The following is a 20,611-nucleotide window of genomic DNA, read 5'->3' on the forward strand; positions in this document are numbered from 1 at the left end:
CTTTTAAATTTTTACTTACTTATTTCCTTTAATTCTTTCTCTGCTAGAGTGTAGACTCCAAGAAGACAAGGATTTAGTCTGCTTTGCTCCATAACATTTTTATTCTCAGTGCCTAGAACAGTGTAGAATACATACTAGGTGCTGAGTGAGTACTGACTGAATGAATATATGATTATAGCAATGTAAGTTTAGGCTCTGTCTCCTTTACAGAAATTTGTTCACATTTTGGTCTTGGTTTCCCAAGTCTTTAGTGGAAGTAAGAATGGGAGCGGTGGGAATGGGGTCAAGAGTGTGGGATCGAATGGGATCGGGTAAATGGAAAGAAGGTCAGTGATTTGTTTCTTATGGATGCAACTCAAACTCTTCCTTAGACTTTCTCTTCAGACTGCCAACTATGCTCTAACTTAAGAAAAATAAGATAAATAGAAACTTGGATCCAAAATAATTAATTTCTGGGGCTGGCCCGGTGGCGCAGCGGTTAAGTTTGCACGTTCCATTTTAGTGGCCAGGGTTTGCCAGTTCGAATCCCAGGTGCGGACATGGCACTGCTTGTCAGGCCATGCTGTGGTAGGTGTCCCACATATAAAGTTAGAGGAAGATGGGCACAGATGTTAACTCAGGGCCAGTCTTCCTCAGCAAAAAGCAGAGAATTGGCAGCAGATGTTAGCTCAAGGCTAATCTTCCTCAAAAAAAAAATAATTACTTGGATTTAGAATAAAATGAGCTGGAATGATATCCAATGCTAAGTTACTACTAAACTAGAACATCAGTTTTCTACTTACAAATGAAAAAATAAATAAACCAGGCTTTATGTTGCCATGATAGGCACTGCAGATAGTGTAAGGAGCACAGGCTCTGTGGCCAAACAGATTTAGGTACAAATCCTGGCCCCACCTCTTAACCACCTCCATAATCTTTAGGAAGATCTTCAATCTCTCAGCCTCAACATCCTCCTCTGGAAAGTGGGAATAATATAAATTTTATAGGCTTTAAGAAGCAAATGAGATGTAGTTAAGACACTTAGAAAAGTATCTAGTACATAATAGATACTCAAAATTTGGGCTATTATTCTTTTAAGCAACCCTTCTCTCTTTTCCTCAACTTTATTTGGTCCTACCAAATAAGTTTTTGACGTCAGGAATTACCTTTTTTGTGATTTTTAGATAGACTTTCTTAAAAATTTTCCCTCCCCATTTCAAAATCCAGTCACATTCTGAAATGTTATACTGGAAGGAATGACTTAACTATGGGGGAAAAATGGAAATGAGTTTGTTTCCACAATCTAGAAAGACAAAAGTTGAAAGAAAATGAACTCTCTATTCTTTCTAGATGGAGCAAATGTATTCTTATTCAACAAATTCTAGAGTCAAAAAACAGCCTTTAAAGCTATATATAAGCATCTTAACTGAACAGGACCCCCAGTAGCTGAGCAAATAATGAAGGCTCATATAATTTTTGGGTAACAGAGCTCTAATACATAAGAAGATAAGGAGTCGTCATGAATGTGTTCCTAACTTTTAAAGTTGCCGCTATACAGGAAGACTTCCATAGCCTTCCATAAAAATAATACATAGTTGAGGAAGACTGAAACCTGAATCAGAAGGAATTTTAGTTTGATGGATTCTGCCATTTGCTGTAATTTTGTGTATATGAAATGGTTCATGCTGATTTTTTGTAAAAATAACAATTTTTAAAATACTTCTTCATTCATGTTATGTCAATTTAAAACTCCCATTAACTCTTTGAAAGTTGATTAGAACAGTTTTATAGAGGATATAGTAGGTAATTTAGAAATAAACAAGTATAAACAGTTGAATTCTAAGTATTAGAAATTCCAGAATAACAAACTAGTAAAAAACTAATTATATTCAAATTTTAGTTAAGAATTTTCAACAATAGATAGATCATCCAGACCGAAAATCAGTAAGGAAACATTGGACTTAAATTTACACATTAGAGCCAATGGACTTAACAGACATTTACAGAACATTCTATCCAACCACAGCAGAATCTCAGGCACACAGTGAACATTCTCCAGGATAGATCATGTTAGGCCACAAAACAAGTGCTCATAAATAAGATTGAAATCATATCAAGCATCTTTTCTAATCGCAATGATATGAAACTAGAAATCAATTAGAAGATAAGACTGAAAAATTCACAAATATGTGTGGATTAAACTGCTACTGAACAACCAGTGGGTTAAAGAAGAAATCAAAAGAGAAAGCAAAAAATATCTTGAGACAAATGAAAATGGAAATACAACATAGCAAAACCTATGGAATGCAACAAACGCAATTCTGAGAGAAGTTCATAGTATTAAATGCCTACATTAAGAAAAAAGAAAGAGCTCAAACAAACAACCTGACTTTTCGTCTCAAATAACTAGAAAAAGAAGGACAAGCCAAGCCTAAAGTTAGTAGAAGGAAGGAAGTGTAACAGAGATCAGAGTGGAAATAAATGAAATAAATAGACAATCGAGTCAATGAAACTAAGAGCTCAGTTTTCAAAAAGATAAACAAACCTTTAGCTAGACTTACCAAGAAGAGAACTCAAGTAAATAAAATGAGAAATGAAAGAGGAGACATTACAACTGATATAGAAATACAAAGAATCCTGAGACACTTCTGAAAATTTATATGCCAACAAATTGGACAAACCAGAAGAAATGGTTACATTCCCAGAAACATACAACCTACCAAGGCTGAATCGTGAAGAAATAGGAAATCTGAGCAGACCAGTTACTAGTAAGGAGGTTGAAATCTGTAGTCAAAAACCTCCCAACAAAGAAGAGTCTAGGATAGATGGTTTCCCTGGTGAATTCTCTCAGATTTGAAAGAATTAATACCAGTTCTTCTCAAACTCTTCCAAAAAATAGCAGAGGAAGGAACATTTCCAGACTTCTATTTTCTGAGGCCAGCATTACCCTGATAACAAAATCAGACAAGGATACTTCCAGAAAAGAAAATTGTAGACCAGTATTCCTGAAGAACATAGATGCAAAAATCCTCAACAAAATATTAGCAAATTGTATTCAACAATACGTTAAAAGGATCATACACCCTGATCAAGGGAGATTTATTCCAGGAATGCCAGAATGGTTAAACATCCATAAATCAGTAAATGTAATACACCACATTAACAAAATGAAGGATAAAAATCATATGGTCATCTCAATAGATGCAGAAAAAGCATTTGACAAAATTCAACCTCCATTCATGATAAAAACTCTCCACAAAGTGAGTATAGAGGGACTGTACCTCAACATAATAAAGGGCTTGTTTGACAAGTCCACAGCTAACATCATACTCAAAGGTGAAAAGTTGAAAGCTTTTCCTCTAAAATTGGGGACAAGACGAGGATACCTACTCTCATCATTTTTGTTGAACATAGACCTGATAGTCCTAGCCAGAGCAATTAGGCAATAAAAAGAAATTTAAAAGCATCCAAATTGGAAAGGCAGAAGTAAAACTGTCTCCTTTTTTTTTTTTTGATTTGATTTTTCTTTTTTCTCCCAAAGACCCCTGGTACATAGTTGTGCATGTTTTTAGTTGTGGGTCCTTCTAGTTGTGGCATTGGGACGCTGCCTCAGCATGGCCTGATGAGCGGTGCCATGTCCGCGCCCAGGATTCGAGCTGGCCAAACCCTGGGCCGCCGGAGCGAAATGCGCGAACCCAACCACTTGGCCATAGGGTCGGCCCCAAAACTGTCTCATTTTGCAGATGACATGATATATACAGAAAACTGTAAAGACTCCATGAAAACACTGTTAGAACTAATAAACAAGTTCACTAAAATTGCAGGATACAAAATCAATATACAAGAATCTGCTCAAGTTTCCATACTCTAGTAATTAACTATCAGAAAGAGAAATTAAAAAAACAGTTCCGTTTACAATTTCATCAAAAAAGAGTAAAATACCTAGGAATAAGTTTAACCAAGGAGGTGAAAAATCTGTGCACTGAAAACTAAGACTTGGATGAAAGAAATTGAATAAGACACAGATAAATTGAAAGATATTCCATGCTCATAGATTGGAAGAATATTGTTAAAATATCTAAACTACCCAAAGCAGTCTACAGATTCATTGTAATCCCTATGAAAATTCCAATGGCATTTTTCACAAGTAGAAAAAACAATCCTAAAATTTGTGGGAATCGGCCAAGACCCTGAATAGCCAAAGCAATCTTGAGAAAGAACAACAAAGCTCCTGGAGGAATCATGCTTCCTGATTTCAAACTATGTTATAAACTTTAGTAATCAAAACAGTATGGTATTGGCGTGATAACAGACACAAAGATCAATGGAACAAAAAAGAACCAAGAAATAAACCCATGCATATATGGACAGTTAATTTGTGGCAAAGGAGCCAAGAACATACAATGGGGAAAGGACAGTCTCTTTCAATAAATGGTGTTGGGAAACTGAGCAGTCGCGTGCAAAACAATGAAACTGGACCACTGTCTTGCACCGTACAAAAAAATCAACTCAAAATGGTTTAAAGACTTGAACATAAGACCTGAAACCCATAAAACTCCTAGAAGAAAACATAAGGGATGATAAGCTCCGTGATATCAGTCTTGGTGGTGATCTTTTTGGATTTGACACCAAAAGCAAAGGCAACAAAAGCAGAAATAACAAGCGAGATTACATCAAACTAAAAGCTTCTGCACAGCAAGGAAACCAACAAAATGAAAAGGCAACCTGCCAAATGGGAGAAATATTGGCAAATCATATATCTGATAAAGAGTTGATATTTAAAATATATAAAGAACTCATACAACTCAGTAGCCATAAAAAAATGAAAAATTAGGCAGAGGAAGTGTCTGGCCTGGTGCTGGTGTAGTTAAGTTCACGCATTCCACTTTGGTGACCCAGGGTTCGCCAGTTCAGATCCTGGGGGCAGACCTGGCACTACTAGTCAAGCCACAGTGTAGCAGGCATCCCACACATAAAATGGAGGGAGATGAGCACAAGTGTTAGCTCAGGGCCAATCTTCCTCAACAAAAAGAGGAGGAGTGGTGGCAGATGTTATCTCAGGGCTAATCTTCCCCCCAAAAAAGAGAAAAAAATTGGGCAGAGGAATTGAAGAGATATTTTTCCATATAAGTTACACAGATGGCCAACAGGTACATGAAAAGGTGCTCAGCATCACTAATCATTAGGGAAATGCAAAGCAAAATCTCAATGAGATATCACCTTGCACTTGTTAGGATGGCTGTCATAAAAAAGATAAGCGATAAGTATTGGTGAGAATGTGGAGAAAAGGGAATCCTTGTGCGCTGTTGGTGGGAATGTAAATTGGTATAGACACCATGGAAAACAGTATGGAGGTTCCTCAAAAAGTTAAAAATGGAACTACCATATGATCCAGCAATTCCACTTCTGGATATATATTAAAAATGTGAGATCACTATCTCGAAGAGCTGTCTGCACTCCTATGTTCATTGCAGCATTAATCACAACAGCCAAGACATGGAAACAACCTAAGTGTCTTGTCAATGGATAGATAAAGAAGATGTAGTTTATACATAAAATGGAGTATTATTCAGCCATAAAAAAGGAGGAAATCCTGCCATTTGCACCAACATGGATAGACTTTGAGGGCATTATGCTAAATGAAATAAGTCATAGAAAGACAAATGACTCATGATCTCACTTAAATAGTGATTCATCGCTTAACAATCGGGATACATTCTGAGAGATAGGTTGTTAAGTGATGTCATCATTGTGCGAACATCATAGAGTGTACTTACAAGAATCTAGATGGTATATAGCCTACTTCACACCTAGGTTATATGGTACTAATCTTATGGGACCACCATCATATATGCGGTCTGTCATTGACCAAACATTGCTGTGTGGTGCATGACTGTATGTGGAATCTAAAAAAACCGAACTCATAGAAACAGAACAGATTGGTGGTTGCCAAAGGTGGCCGATGGGGGAAATGGGTAAAGACAGTCAAAAGGTACAAACTTCTAGCTATAAGATAAATTCTAGGGATGTAATGTTCAGTGTAGTGACTATAGTTAACAATACTGTATTGTATATTTTTAAATTACTAAGAGAGTAGATCTTACAAGTTCTCATCACAAGGAAAAAATTTTTTAATTATGTGAGCTAATGGATGTTAACTAAACTTACTGTGGTAATCATTTTGCAATACAGATCTTCCTCGACTTTCGATGGGGTTACGTCCCGGTAAACGCATCCTAAGTTGAAAATATCGTAAGTCGAAAATGCATTTACTACACCTATCCTACCAAACCTCATAGCTTAGCCTAGTCTACCTTAAACGTGCTCAGAACACTTACATTAGCCTACAGTTGGGGAAAATCATCTAACACAAATCTGTTTTGTAATACTGTGTTGAATAGCTCAAGTAATTGAGTACTGTACTGATAGTGAAAAACAGAATAGTGGTATGTGTATCAGTTATTTACCCTCCTGATCCCATAACTGGGAGCTGCAGCTCACTGCCCCTGCCCAGCGTCACGAGAGAGTATAGTTCCACATATCACTAGTCTGAGGAGAGTTCAAAAAAGTGCAGTTTCTACTGAATGCACATCATTTTCACACCATTGTAAAGTGAAAAAATTGTATGTTGAACTATTGTCTGTCAGGGACTGTCTGTATATACATCGCACATCATTACATTGTATACATTAAATTAATACAATGTTAATGCCGATTATGTCTCAATAAAACTGGAGCGGAAAAAAGAATATCAATTAGAACAAGTCTTCAAAGAGTATATGTAGACTCTTGAAGTTCTGCAGTGGTGCTTCAGAGGTTCTACTTAATTTAGTTTGAATGCCATGGTTGTTGAGACCCAACTGATTTTCATACTCCTGATTTCAAATTCTGCATCAATCAAAACAACTTTATAATCATATTGAATGAATTTTTAATAAGTTTAGTTGTAAATTAGAATTGACACTAGTTGTTTGACCTGATCAATTCCCTAGATAAAGAAGAGAATTAAATACATGGAGAGAGAAGTGGACAACAAAATTAGGCTAATTTTTTCATAGTTAGTAGTGAAAACTGTTAGTGTAGAAAAGTTTAGGGTAGATTGCTCCTGCCCTTCATGTTAATTACCAGTGACATGTTACAATAGTGATTAGGTTAACCTTAACTGGTATAACCTTTAAAAAAGTAAGCAATGGGAAATAATCCCCATTTAGTTCTTGAATTATACAAGTCATGACATGCTTTAATAAAAACACACAGTGAGGTAGATGACTGTAATTTTATATTGTAAAAACTACTTTGGTATCCTAAAGTATTTCTCTAAAATGACAAATGAAGAATATAAAAAAGTCGAGATCATTCTATAGAGCCGTGTCCTCCCACGTTCGTGTTTCAGGTTTTGGTGGTTTCCTGACATCCTGCTGTTTTCCCGCTCACACACCCTGTCTTCATCCATAGCTTCTCTATTCCCAAGTTTTTTATTGTGATGTATCTCTTAGTTGAAATCATCAAGTTGTCTTGTTATTTATATCTTCACCAAGAGCTCATGACTGTCATATTTCCTGGTATCTTATTTATTTGAGACTATTGCCTTTTTTATTTGACTGAAGAGTAGATTGGCTAGTTATAAAATTTTTCATTCCTGCTTTTTCCTCTCAATTTTATAGATCTTACTCTAGTGTCTTCCAGCATTGAGTGAAAGTCTTGGATCAAGCTCTTCTCTGCTTACCATTTCTGTCGCCCCCGACCCCCACATACCACCCTCCACTACCATGGTCACATCTCCTCTGCCTAGATGCCTGTAGGATTCAATTCTTTGTGCCTGAAATTCACTACTAACTCCTTAGGCTAAATCTGTTGTTTATTTTTGCTGGGACGTAATGTGAATGTGCACTCTTAATTCTGAAATTCAGGGTTTTATTTCATTTATATCTTCTATTAAATCTTTGAATATTTTATTTCCATGTGTTTTTCTATCAGTAAGTTTTTCTACCATGTGTTTTTCTACTAAGTTGGATCTCTTTCATCTGTCTTTATCAGTTTTTCTCTGATTGTAATTTTGTGTTTTCCATTTGTTTTAGGTTGTTTCTTTATCCCTGCTAGGGTGGCCATAACAAAGTACCACAAATTGAGTGACTTAAATAACAGCACTTTATTTTCTCACGGTTCTGGATCTAGAAGTCTGAGATCAAGATGTTGGCAGGGTCAGCTCCTTTTGAAGGCTGTGAGGGAGGGATCTGTTCTGGGCCTTTCTCAGCTTGTAGGTGATCACCTGCTCCTTGTATCTTCCATCTGTACGTGTCTGTGTCCAAATTTCTTCTGCTTATAAGGATACCAGTTATATTGGATTAGAGCCCACCCTAATGACCTCATTTTAAGTTAACTACCTCTGTAAAGACCCTGTCTCCGTCTGAGGTACCCAGGTTAGGACTTCAACATATGAATTGCAGGGATAGGGGGATGGTAGGGACACAGTTTAACCCACAGTATTTGGTGCCCAACACCCTCTCAAGTGATACAATGTAGCACCTTTGTGGGTTTTTTTCTTCAGCATTTCAGGTGGAAAAGTGGAAATGGAATTGCCTTTTGTTCATTCCACTCCCAACCTGAAAACAGAATCTGAAGCTTTTGCCACTGCTTTTGGTAGGCAGCTGAAGGAAAGCATTATTTCCAGTTTGGGAAGAGTGGGGAAAGTACTTGGCTCCTGGCCCAGCTCACTGAGTATGAACTATCTCCTCAGTGGCTTTAGGAGCAAAGAGGAGAACTATTCTTGGCAAATAGAAGTTTTAGAAAATAATTAGTGGGACTACTTATAATTATTACAAACACGTAGGAAAACAGAAATAACTTAATTGTATCTGCTCTCAAGTACTTAACGTAGATCAGAGATTGACAGCCTTTGTCTTAAAGGGCCAAACAGATACTCTCGCATCTACTCAACTCTAGTAACGTGAAATCTACATATTTAATACTTAAGTGAATAGGCGTAGCTATGTTGCAGTAAAACTGTATTTACAAAATAGGTGTCTGGCGCCTGTAATTTGAAGACACCCTGGCATAGATTATAAAGATAGAACCTCATCTATTTAGTGTTAAAAAGTTTAATAAAGTATTTAATAAGTATGAAATAACTCATTCTGAGTATTTCAAAATAGGATAGAATGTTATAACTGGAAATGGATCATAGAGATCATTTAGCACAACCCTTATTTTACTGATAACTGAGGTTCAGAAATTAAAGAATTGGCAGATCTTGGTGACTGATTAGATTAAGGAGAAAGCAGGTGAATTGATTATCTTGCAAAAAGAGACCTAGAATCAAATAGGATACTCCTGATTTGAGTGACTAACGTGTAGAACTCACTTTGCAGAAACAGGAGCTACCTATGTTGTTTCAACCTAGGGTCTGTCCTCCCTCACCCCCACCCCACCCCCCATACACACATAGGAGGCAGGGATTATGATTAACAAAATGAAAGGTCCAGGCTATGGGGTACAGCCCCAGGTCACACAGCCTGCTGGTTGCAGAGCCATTATTAGATCACAGGTCCTGCTCCTGGGCTCCTTCCACTAACCCCTGACTGCCTCCTCACACTTCCCGACCTCTCTTCAGCTGCATTGCTGTCTAGAGCCCAGAAGAGACTGATGTAAGTAAATCAGATTTTTTATTTTTTAAAATGAACTAGGCATTTATCTAATTCTGGAAATCTTACCTTAAATAACTTTTTTCTTTTAAAAACTATCATTTCAGTGTTTTGAATTATTGAATTATTAAATGAAAAGATTGGGTGAGAGGAAGCTGGTTATCTGGATTTTTCTATATAATCTGTGATATCAAGTGGATACAACCTTTTTGGGTGACCCTGCAGTTGATTTTTCTTGGTTTTCTTTCTCCTTTTAACATATCAGAAATCTAATCACATCTCTACTCTGGAAAGGTGAATATAATTTAGATATTTGATGTGGCGTACCTTCTGGCTGTTTATTTATCCTAAGGGAAAGCTCAGTTGATATACATAGATTTGTGAGAGAAGGGGAGTCTAGTAAAGAAAATATTTGATTATGCAATTGGGCATAACCATCTTGAGTTTAATGAGTTGTGCTCCTCCCATTTAGGAGGTTTTCTGTGAATGTTGATTTGCAATAGTCATCAGTGACATCCTTAAATTGCTATCTTTATTGTCTTCAGTTTCTCAGTAGTGCTTTCTCCTACCACAGGGTCTCCCAGTAACCTAACTCCAACAATTCAGATGGGACAGCTATTTTATATTCTTTGCAGTTTTAATGACTAGGAAGTAGAAAAGAAATTAATCTTCTCTTAGTGACTTAAGGTCATCCTTATAAACCACAAATATTATATACCCTGCCATGTGTAGAGCATGTGATGATGTCACCAGAGCTGTTATATTTGGTCTTATTTCTCTCTACAAAGACTGTTTTGTGTTTTAAATGGGTATGATTTCTTTCCTTTTTTCCTGTCTCCATCTTCACTGTTAGCCTTTGTGGCTTGTTTTCAGCTGTTGGACTAGTTACTTCACTCTGGAAATCTTTTCTGTTACTGGAATGGCTATAGTTCCTGTATATGAATATATAGCTAATTTTGGAGCTCTCTGTGTAGCACAGAAGTCTGGTTACTTTCACAGTTCACATGAGATGAGCTCTGGGAGCCTGGACATCTAAAGTGTGCTGCTGTGTTTGTTGCTCTTATGCCATTTTTTTATTTTATAGCCAACTGTTGCTCTTGTGATGTACATTGCTTTGCGATATTTGTTTGTAATATGTAAAGCACATACTAATTAACTGATGTAGCAGGGAAGATATTTGTTCTGTTGGTGCCCTTAGAGATAGTCCAACCGTTTCTCCTATACTTGACCTGTAATTTCCAAGGAATTAAAACATTTGATTAGTACTGTTAGAAGAAACACACGATTTAACAAAAGGTAAGGTGAGTGTCTCCTGAGAAGATTATGATCAGATGTCTAAAATCCCATTGTGCTGATCTTCCTGCAGATAAGTATCTTTAAATTCTGAAAAGAACAAGCCAAATTTTTTTATCAAATTGTCCGTTAGTAGCCAGTAGCAGTGTGATGTATCCTCAGTAAACCATTAGTGGATTCTTTGTTGTAGTCACTCGTTTTTTGATAAATTAACTTTGATTTTGTTGTTAAAAGCAAAGAGAAAGAAAGACTAATTAATTAATTATTGTAACTGAAAATGGAAGGAGAAGCCTGCAGAGTTTTTTACTTTGCGCTGCCAAATACGCCATGAAAATGAGGTTTTCTTCCTTCAGTTGTGTATCTGATAACTCATATCCAAAAGAAAGACAAAACTATCCTTACCCTCTTCCTAGTTACTTTACAATTTTTTCTTCTCACTTGAAGCCAAATTCTTGAAGTGTTTTTTGTGACCACTCCTTTTATTCCCTCTTAGATACATTTCATTTTTTCGAATAGGTAGTGTTTCAGTTTCATTTAAAAATTAAAATATGTATATATTTTAAAGGTACACAGAATACAGTGAAATTCCATTTCTACTCCAGCCCCCCGTTACCCAATTCTCATTGTACTCCATCACCAACACAAACACACAGGCAACCACTGTTATTAATGTCTTAGCATTCCTCCAGGGTTTCTTTATGCGTATGAAACAAATATGAATATAGATATTTATCTCTTCCTCCTTTTACATAAAAGTAAAGAATGCTATTCATACAGTTCTCGCTTACTGCTTTTTTCACTTTTTATGTCTCAAATCTTTATCAGTGCATAGAGATCCTCCTCATTTTTGAACAGCCACATTCTATTTCCTTGTTAATTAATATCTCGAATCAGACTTATGACCCCTCCCATTTGCTGAAGGCCCATTATTAGGCCTCACTATTCTCTACCTTTGTCCACAGTGCTTGTCTCTTCTGAGTGTCTTTGTCACTGCCTTTTGGGCCTTTATCCCAGGACTTGCCCTTCTTCTGTGTACATAAATACAAAATTGTAGAAAGAGATACAGAGATTATAGAGAGATACAGGGATTATTGAAGATCCAACAGATAAATGGGAGAACGAAGGAGTCTACCTTCTATATTGCCCTTTTACTGTTTCTAGGGCTCCAACCTTCTAACCTGGAAACAATTCAAATGTTTCTGCTATCTGCATTCTACCTCTTACCCAAAACTGACCTTATTGTGGTCAGGCAGTCTATGTTTTTAATCATCTCGATCTCCATAGAGCCTGGCAGATAGTTGTTCAGATGTTTATTACATGAATATACCACTCTCTCTGGCTGGTTCTTTATTTTGCTGACTCCCTTTTTTTTTTTCCTCCCAAAGCCTAATTGAGCAATCTTGAAAGCTGTCATATTGGTTCTTGGTTCTTTCACTGTCCTGTCACTGTCCACAGAGAGTTCACCTGCTCTCAGAATTTTAGCTGCTGCATTCGTGGACAGTTTCCTACATCTGCATTTCATTTCATTTTCTCTCACATTCAAGACTTTTAAATCTACTTCTAACATATCTGTGCTATGTGTACTAGGTATATTTATTATATGTTAATCTTTCTAACGGTATTAGGAGGACCATTTTATACATGAAGAAACTTAGATTCAGAGGGATCACACAACTAGATAGAGACCCATAGCTAGTAGTTATTAGAGCCATAACTTGGAGTCACTGCACTTGATTATTCCCTGAAACTTCACACTCAAAACGTAGAATGTAAACATTAGGATGTCTGGATTCTAGCCTTGTTTCTGCTATAGTTGACTCTGAGGTTGAGCTATTTGCTGTACCTGCATTTCATCATCTAGAAAGTAAGGAGATTAGACTAGATATCTAACGTCCCTTCCCACTAGCTAGTTATGATTTTGGACATAAATCTAGGATTGCTTCTGGTGCAGGACCTGTCACCAGTTCCTCTACCCTTCCAAGAGCCAAGGGCTGTTTCTCTCTACTTAGATATAGAGTGTTCTGGCAATGTGCTACTTCTATTTAGTTGAAACTTAGGTACAAAATTAGTAGATTTTATGTAAGTGATAGATTTTTTTTTCCCCCTCAAATTATGTAATACACATTTTGTCCTACTAAATGTATTTCCAGTCTATTAAGGATCATTTTTGTCCATTGACTTAACGATTTTTGAACAACTATACATAGTTGATTTGTTTTTTTAAAAAATTGTTGCTTCCTTAAACCTTTAGGTGTAACCCAGAAACCACATGTGGGTTGGTGCATTTCTTTCTTTCTCAGTTGTTTTTCCCAAGTCTATGGCCATTGTATCCATTTTATACAATAACTTTATAGTACTAATGCATTTTTAATCATCACTAGAGAACTATTTTGATAGTATTATATTGCTTTATAACATGAAACACTTCTTAGTAAAGAAATGTAATGAAGATTTTGTAATGGTCTATGTTTTACGTCTGAGTATTCTTACTGATTTATTTGAGTATTTGAGTTTTTTAACACACATTCTAGAGTGGGGTCTGACTTTTACTTTGAATATGCTCTGTATAAAGGTGGCTTTTCTAGCCTATATATAAAATGTTTCTTTTATTTTTAATAAAAGGAGCTAATACATTATTGGATAATTTTGTTCTGTAATTTATTAGCAGAAAGTATAAAAAATGGAAGTACTACTTTTTCAATTGTTATTTATCCAATTTGGACTATATATAGCTATTACTTTAGGAGATTTATTTAAAATTTTTTATGCAAAATATTTCAATTTATTTTTTTCTTCTTGTTACAGGAGCTAGAGTTAATGCCAAAGACAGCAAATGGTTGACACCTTTACACAGAGCAGTTGCATCTTGTAGTGAGGTATGAAATTTCTCTTAGTAAATCTATTGTATATGAAAACATTAACTACATAGGCCTGCCTGTGAGCCCGTATTCAAATTCTGTGTTTTCAAAAGAAAGAAAAAGCAACTGAAAATACTTAGACTGGTCATTTTGCTTTAGAATTTGTTCAAACCAAGTTAATTGTTCCCATTTCCCTTTTGTGACTGAGTAAGACCTCTTGGAGAGTCGGAAGTAGTAGAGAGTATAAAACCCTCCTTCTCTACTTCCTACAAGAGAGAAATTACTTTTCTATCTTATAAAATCCTCCTCAGGGCTTTTCTCTACTGGTTCACAATAGCCTAATAGATGTGTTGCAAAGGTTCTGCTCATTGTGATCAAGAAATAGTCTCAGCAATGTGTAATGATTAATTGAAATAATTGTTTAGTTAAACAATGAGATTAGTTTCAGAAACATTACTTGATCTCACATTTTACCAGTTCTAAATATATAACCTTAAAATATGTTACATGTCTTATGAGGAAGAATAGTTCCTTCTTTTTATAAGCCTATACATTGTTTTCTCTTCAAGATAACTGACATTTTTGGAGAATGTTTATTTTTATATTTTTCGTATCTTCATATCGTCCTCATGACATCCTCATAGGATAAATATTTTAAGGAAACTGTGTAGTTAATGATTTTCCAGAAACCACTCAGCTGTTGAGTAGCGTAGATAGGACAAAAACCTGGACCCTCTTTTTTTCTGTCATTTTACTGCCTTTCTAAAATGCAGTGGGTGCTTTTTAAAAATGCCTGTGCTCAAAGCACCCCTTTTGCCTATCTTATAATAGTTGGTGCTTTTGAAAAATTTTAAAATAATTGAAAATATAAAAATGTTTGATTGTATAAATTAATGTTAGTCCAGTATTTCTTCAGTTATTCAAATTGCGAGAGAAAGAAAAGTGTAGCTCCTTCTCCTCATCTTGGGGCCAGATAGTTCTGGAGAAAGAAAGGAAACTCTAATGCCTCAGGAGAATGTTTCTTCAAGAGAAACTGGGGGAGCTACTGTCTCTTCATTCTTCTTTGTATTCCTCATTGTGAACTATGTCTTGACCCCAGAACAAGAGCTGGGCAAGTGAAAAGAAGTGGAGGGGAAAGGTGACTGGGAAGAATTGCAAACCCTCCTGTGTTAGCTATATCCTCCTAGTCGGGAGAAGGAGGGAGGGACCATTGCATACACTTTTGCACACATCTTAACTCAGATCTGGGTTCGTGGTGAACTATGGAATTTGGATTTGGAGAAACTAGCTTCAGACATCACTTGGCACTTTCTAGCTATGTGATCTTGGGCAAGTCTGGGGATTATCATGAAAATTAAATTTTCAAGTCATAGTAACTAAGATACTTGGAAGTCTGAAATTCCATGGTAATGTTATTACCTTTGTGGTTAGCCACCTTGTAAAGAAGTTTCTTTAAATAAAGGCATTTAAGGAAGATAAACATTACCATCATTGGAGCCTATTAGTAAGTTAGTTATACCTGTCTGTTGTTTGGTGTGACTCTTGGGAATATGACTATTAAAATTAGTGTTTTGCCAAATTAAATCATCAGAAAGAACTCTTTGTATATTTGCAGAGATTGTAAAACAGACCCAAAATTCATTAAGGAAATAATTAATGTTAGAGGAAGATTGCAAGTTTCACCCAGAGACTTGACTACTGATTTTTAAAACTGTGTACTTAGGGGCTGGCCCCGTGGCCGAGTGGTTAAGTTTGTGCGCTCCGCTGCAGGCGGCCCAGTGTTTCGTTGGTTCAAATCCTGGGCGCGGACATGGCACTGCTCATCAAACCATGCTGAGGCAGCGTCCCACATACCACAACTAGAAGGACCCACAACGAAGAATATACAACTATGTACCGGGGGGCTTTGGGGAGAAAAAGGAAAAAAAATACAATCTTTAAAAAAAAAACAAAAAACAAAAAAACTGTGTACTTAGCCTGAACTTAGGGGCAATCTGTAGGTTAGAAAGCAGTGATCCTAATAAGTTTCTTAAGTCTGCTTTTCAGCCTAAAAATTACTGGGCTATGTAGTAGTGTTACTCTTTTGCAGGATTATTGGAAACAGCGATAAAATCAGACCGTCTTCTCTAAACTCTGAGAATCATTTTTCTTTTAAAAAGAAAATCTCATAGTTAGCAAAACTCCTAAGAAACCTAGTCAAGATTGTCAGTTTCACTGGTGTTCTTTTAATTATTCCCATAACATCCTGAGAGCAAAGGAGAGCTATACTTAACTTCATTTAATAGGAAACATAGCCACAGAGGCGTATGTAAAAGGCACAATTTTAGGTAGCTTTTTGGTTTATGTTTTTGAGATATCATGAGAGAAGTAAGGACTACAGAGGATGATTAGAGTGACTGTTTTCTCAGTTCTCCTGAGGACATCCATAGCTAACACCATCATAGATGCATAGTAGAGAAGTTATTTTAGACACATACAGTGGATGTGTTAGGACTTAATTCCCTCATTGAACCTGGATTGAGAAAGACTGCTTCAGGTTAAATACCCTAAACTCCTCAATTCTCCTTCAGAGACATGGTTTCCACACACCTGGTCTTATTGGCTGGCTGCCTCACCTTGTCTCTACCACTGATTTGTGACTGTCATTCTTCAAATGTAGCATACAATTCAACTTTCTGTGAGTGCTGAGTATTCTTCTGAATAAATCCATTTCTGAGTATTCGGGCTTATTGTGTGTTTTGTATTTTGTTCTTTTAAGAAGCCACACATGCTGCTGAATCCTCTGGAGGATATACATTTATTTTTTTTAACCTAACTTCAGGAGTTAAATTTTAGTTTTATCAGGATAACTGAGTTTAAATTATATTATCACGTGAGATATTAGCAGTCCATCTGAACGTTGTGTTTATTTGCAAATGTGTTAGTCCTTTTTCCTGTACCTGACTTCAAGTCAATAATAAGAGACTCTTCTAGATGACCCAAGCTATGAATAAATACTCTTTGGATACACTTACTTAACCTTTTGTCATCACCCCATATTTCCTAATCCTCTTTAAATTGAAGTCATAGGATATTTACTTAGCTGGGTTTTCTCTTTTTTTTTTTCATTTTCTCCTTCAGCTGTTTTGTTTTTTTTTTAAGTCAAGGCACATCTTTAGCATTTCTTACACACATATACCCTCTAATAATGGAAAAATTGAGATTGCAGTCACAGTTGTAATATTTGTCATTAGTGAAACCATGTATACCCTTGATTATCCCCACATTATTTTCTAAATGCTTATAATGTGCTGGTAATATGATCTAGAGTTTTACTGGGATATGACATCAAGTGCATTGGTTTGTAATTTCCAGAAATTCACCTGTTTTGTTTTGTTTTGTTAAGCTTGTTTGTTTGTTTTGTTTTGTTTTGTTTTTCGATATCTCTGTTCTTCAGAGATATCTTTAGTTTTCTGTGAATTTTCAAAGATCACTGTTACTAAGATCTGATATGTATTATTCTGAGTAGTAAATGGTGGATATAAGCATTAGTTTGGGCTGTGCTAACAAAGTACCGTATACTGGGTGGCTCAAACAACATTAATTTATTTTCTCACAGTCTGGGGGCTAGAAGTCCCAGATTAAGGTCCAGCTGGGTCAGTTTCTGATGAGGGCTCCCTTGCTGGCTTGCAGACTTCCTCCTTCTTGCTGTGTCCTCACATGGTAGAGAAAAAAGGGAAGAATCTCTCTCTCTCCCTCTTCCTATAAGGCCACCAGTCCTATCAGATTAGGGTCCCTCCCTTACAATATCATTTAACTTTAGTTACCTTCTAAAGACCCTGTCTCCAAATATAGCCACATTGGGGGTTAGGGCTTCAACATATGAGTTGTAGGGGAACACAATTTAGTCCAAAGCAGTGGACCCAGAGTTCAAACTTTGATCTGTCTTGATTCTCAAGTCTTAGTCACTGTGTTTACAGCATTCCTTAAGTGCCATCTTGCCTATCCTCACCTACCATAAACTAGATTTATTCTTGCCTTTTGATGAAACAGAAGAATAGTTTGTTTTTTCTATTCTTGCTAATGGAACATAAATATTCTCCAGACTTTATAAAAGCTTTAATGTATGCATGGTGAGTTCAAGAGTGGGAATGAATAAGGTAAGCCTGGCATCCACAGTATGCTGTGTTTGCCCAATTTATCAATTATAAGTTCTTCATTTTGTTGTTAATTATTTTCTAGTACATCCATTAACATACCTCCTGACATTTCCTAGTATAGTGTTAGTTTTATCCCCCAAGTCACAATATACCCTTCTTGAGGATGAGGATGGAGAATCCTGATAGTGTTTGTACCTTGTTCTCTATAATTTTGAGCACATATTCCTCTATATATCCTTTCACCCATAGTCCTTTTTTTAATCGAAGTATAATTTACAGTAAAATGTATAGATTTTAAGTGTGTAGTCTTGAGTTTAGACATATGTATGCACCCATGTAACTTTTTTCCAATCAAGATATCGAAGATTTCCGTCACTCCAGTAAGTTCAGTCCCTTTTCAGTCTCCTCCCTGTCTCCAGAGGCAACCACTGTTCTCATTTCTCTTAACCATAGAGTAATTTTGCCTGTTCTAGAACTTTATAAAAATGGAATCATACAGTATGTACTTTTGTGTTTTAACTTCTTTTGTTCAACATAACATTTTTGAGATTTGTCCATATTATTCTATGTATTAATGGTTCATTCCTTTTTATTGCTGAGTAGTATTTCATTGTATGGATGTGCAATAGTATGTTTATCCATTTTCCTGTTGAAGGACATTTGTATTTCTGGATTTTGGCTGTTGTGAAAAAAGCTGCTGTGAACATTCTTGGATGGGTCTTTTTAAATTTCTCTTGGGTAAATAACTTGAGTGGAATTGTGGAGTCATAGGGTAGGGCTCCATATATATCTTTGATTAGCTGGCTGACTTCTTAGCAGGTTGATAGATTACTGGGCATCTCTCCAATCTTTTGCCAGCCCTCTTAAATATTTGTGCTTTGTCCCATATTTCAAACAGTTCTGATTACTTTTTATTTGAAAAGCTGAAAAAGCTATGTGTGAATCATGGATAATAGTGTTTTATTTAGTCTTCCTTGCTTCTTTGCATATTTATAGTTACTTTACACTTTCAAACACTTTTTATGTACTTTAGTGTTTTTTTACTTTATAGCAGACTTAAGAAGAGTGGTAGACAGGCGGAATTTCCCCTCTTCACAGATAAGAAAACCAAGGGTCAGTTTTACTAGACTTGAATAGTTACAGCTTGTAAATAATAGGACTGAGATGCTTCTGTTCTGGTTCTGATCCTTTTCGTTTCATATGTAGTTTGTCATTCATTTACCAAAGGTAGAATTATCACTGTAGAGAGAGAATTTTTGCTAAGTTTAGTTCTGATTATATTACTTAATGTTGATAGCATACTGGGTTCCTTAGGATCTTGCCATAAGTCCAGGTTATAGGTATGTTGTGAAGTTTTCCTGGTGCTTCTGGGAGATAAATCCCTTTGGAGAGTAAATTCTTAAATGGACTTAAATTGTTAATACCTTTCCCACCAGGTAGCATCACAGCAAAGACTTTGTATCTGTCTGTCTCTCTCTAATGAACTAGATCCTAGTGGTTTTTCATTTTGTAAAATGTAGCATGTATGATACTTTGGGAAATAGTACATTTTAAATTTTTGTATATTTAATAGCAAAGCAATAAATCTACTCCTTAAAACTGTTAGTATAAATTAATTGTATCTCACCATCTAGAAAAACCAGAGAAATATTGAATATTTTTAAAGTATATCATCAGTATTTCTTCCTGGCACATTTTGATAGAGACTCTTATGCCTTTAATTAGAGGATAGAAAAAAATGTTGTATCTCAATGCATCTTACATGGTTCTGAGTACTGCCTTTAGTTCAAAATATTTTGTTTTCTTTGGTAAATTCCTACTTGTTTATAGAAGGTTCTACCAGACCTGTTTTTATTTCATCAGGAAATTTTATTTTCTTCATATATATAAAATTTGTAAGACTGTTAACTCACTTGTCTTTTATAACTTTTTTCTTCGTGTGTTTTAGGAAGCAGTTCAGGTACTTTTGAAGCATTCTGCAGATGTTAATGCTCGAGACAAAAATTGGCAGACGCCTTTACACATAGCTGCTGCTAATAAAGCTGTGAAGTGTGCTGAAGCTTTGGTACCTCTTCTCAGTAATGTAAATGTGTCTGATCGAGCAGGGAGAACTGCCTTACATCATGCAGCTTTCAGTGGACATGGTGAGGTAGGTGGTGTTCAATTAGGTGATGATTCTCTCTCCCTACATTCTTCCACTGCCCCCCCCCCCCATTATTAATGAAAAGGCCTTTTTTAGCCATTCGTTAGTCCATGATAAAAGCAAACAAAAATATCTATCTTGCTAATTTTTGTCTAGTTTTTTGACTTTAGCAAACCCTCACACTTCTTTTCGTAATTTATAATATAACTTCCTCAAATTTAGAAATTTAACTATCAGCTACAGCCCATGCACTTGAATTTCATAGTCAACCTGAGGAGACAAGGGACAGCACTGCCAACTATAATACAATGTGAAAAATATGTTCTGTCATTGTAGAAAAGATAATCTAGGAGGACAGTGCAGTTTCATTGTGCTCCCAGAAAGATAACAAAGGAAGGCAGAGTGTAGAAAACATTTTCTTATAATTTATTATCAACATTTAGTCAAGAATTCTTTGCTGTCAGACCATCAAAAGAAAGCAATTTAATAAAATTAGTATTTAGTTATCCTATAAGTATTGCCTAATGTTAGGTGTTGTGTTAGCAAAGGGTGGGGTTT

At 36.0% G+C, this 20,611-nt stretch overlaps 1 protein-coding gene across 12 annotated transcripts in view; it reads left to right on the forward strand.

Moving 5' to 3' along the window:
• Positions 1 to 20,611, forward strand: part of ANKRD28 (ankyrin repeat domain 28) — a 200,659-nt gene that overhangs the window by 126,413 nt on the left and 53,635 nt on the right. For 5 of the 12 annotated variants that reach the window (XM_070575998.1, XM_070575991.1, XM_070575990.1 and 2 more), the window contains 2 exons: positions 13,719 to 13,789; positions 19,859 to 20,059. In XM_070575998.1, the coding sequence (XP_070432099.1) occupies positions 13,719 to 13,789; positions 19,859 to 20,059 (272 nt within the window). Of the gene's footprint in view, positions 1 to 6,171; positions 6,232 to 9,453; positions 9,624 to 13,718; positions 13,790 to 19,858; positions 20,060 to 20,611 lie in introns of those variants that run through there. The other 7 variants (XM_070575993.1, XM_070575995.1, XM_070575997.1 and 4 more) reach the window with 3 other exon arrangements.

The sequence above is a fragment of the Equus przewalskii genome, chromosome 15 (assembly GCF_037783145.1).
Source record: "Equus przewalskii isolate Varuska chromosome 15, EquPr2, whole genome shotgun sequence".
Taxonomy (NCBI): Eukaryota; Metazoa; Chordata; class Mammalia; order Perissodactyla; family Equidae; genus Equus; species Equus przewalskii.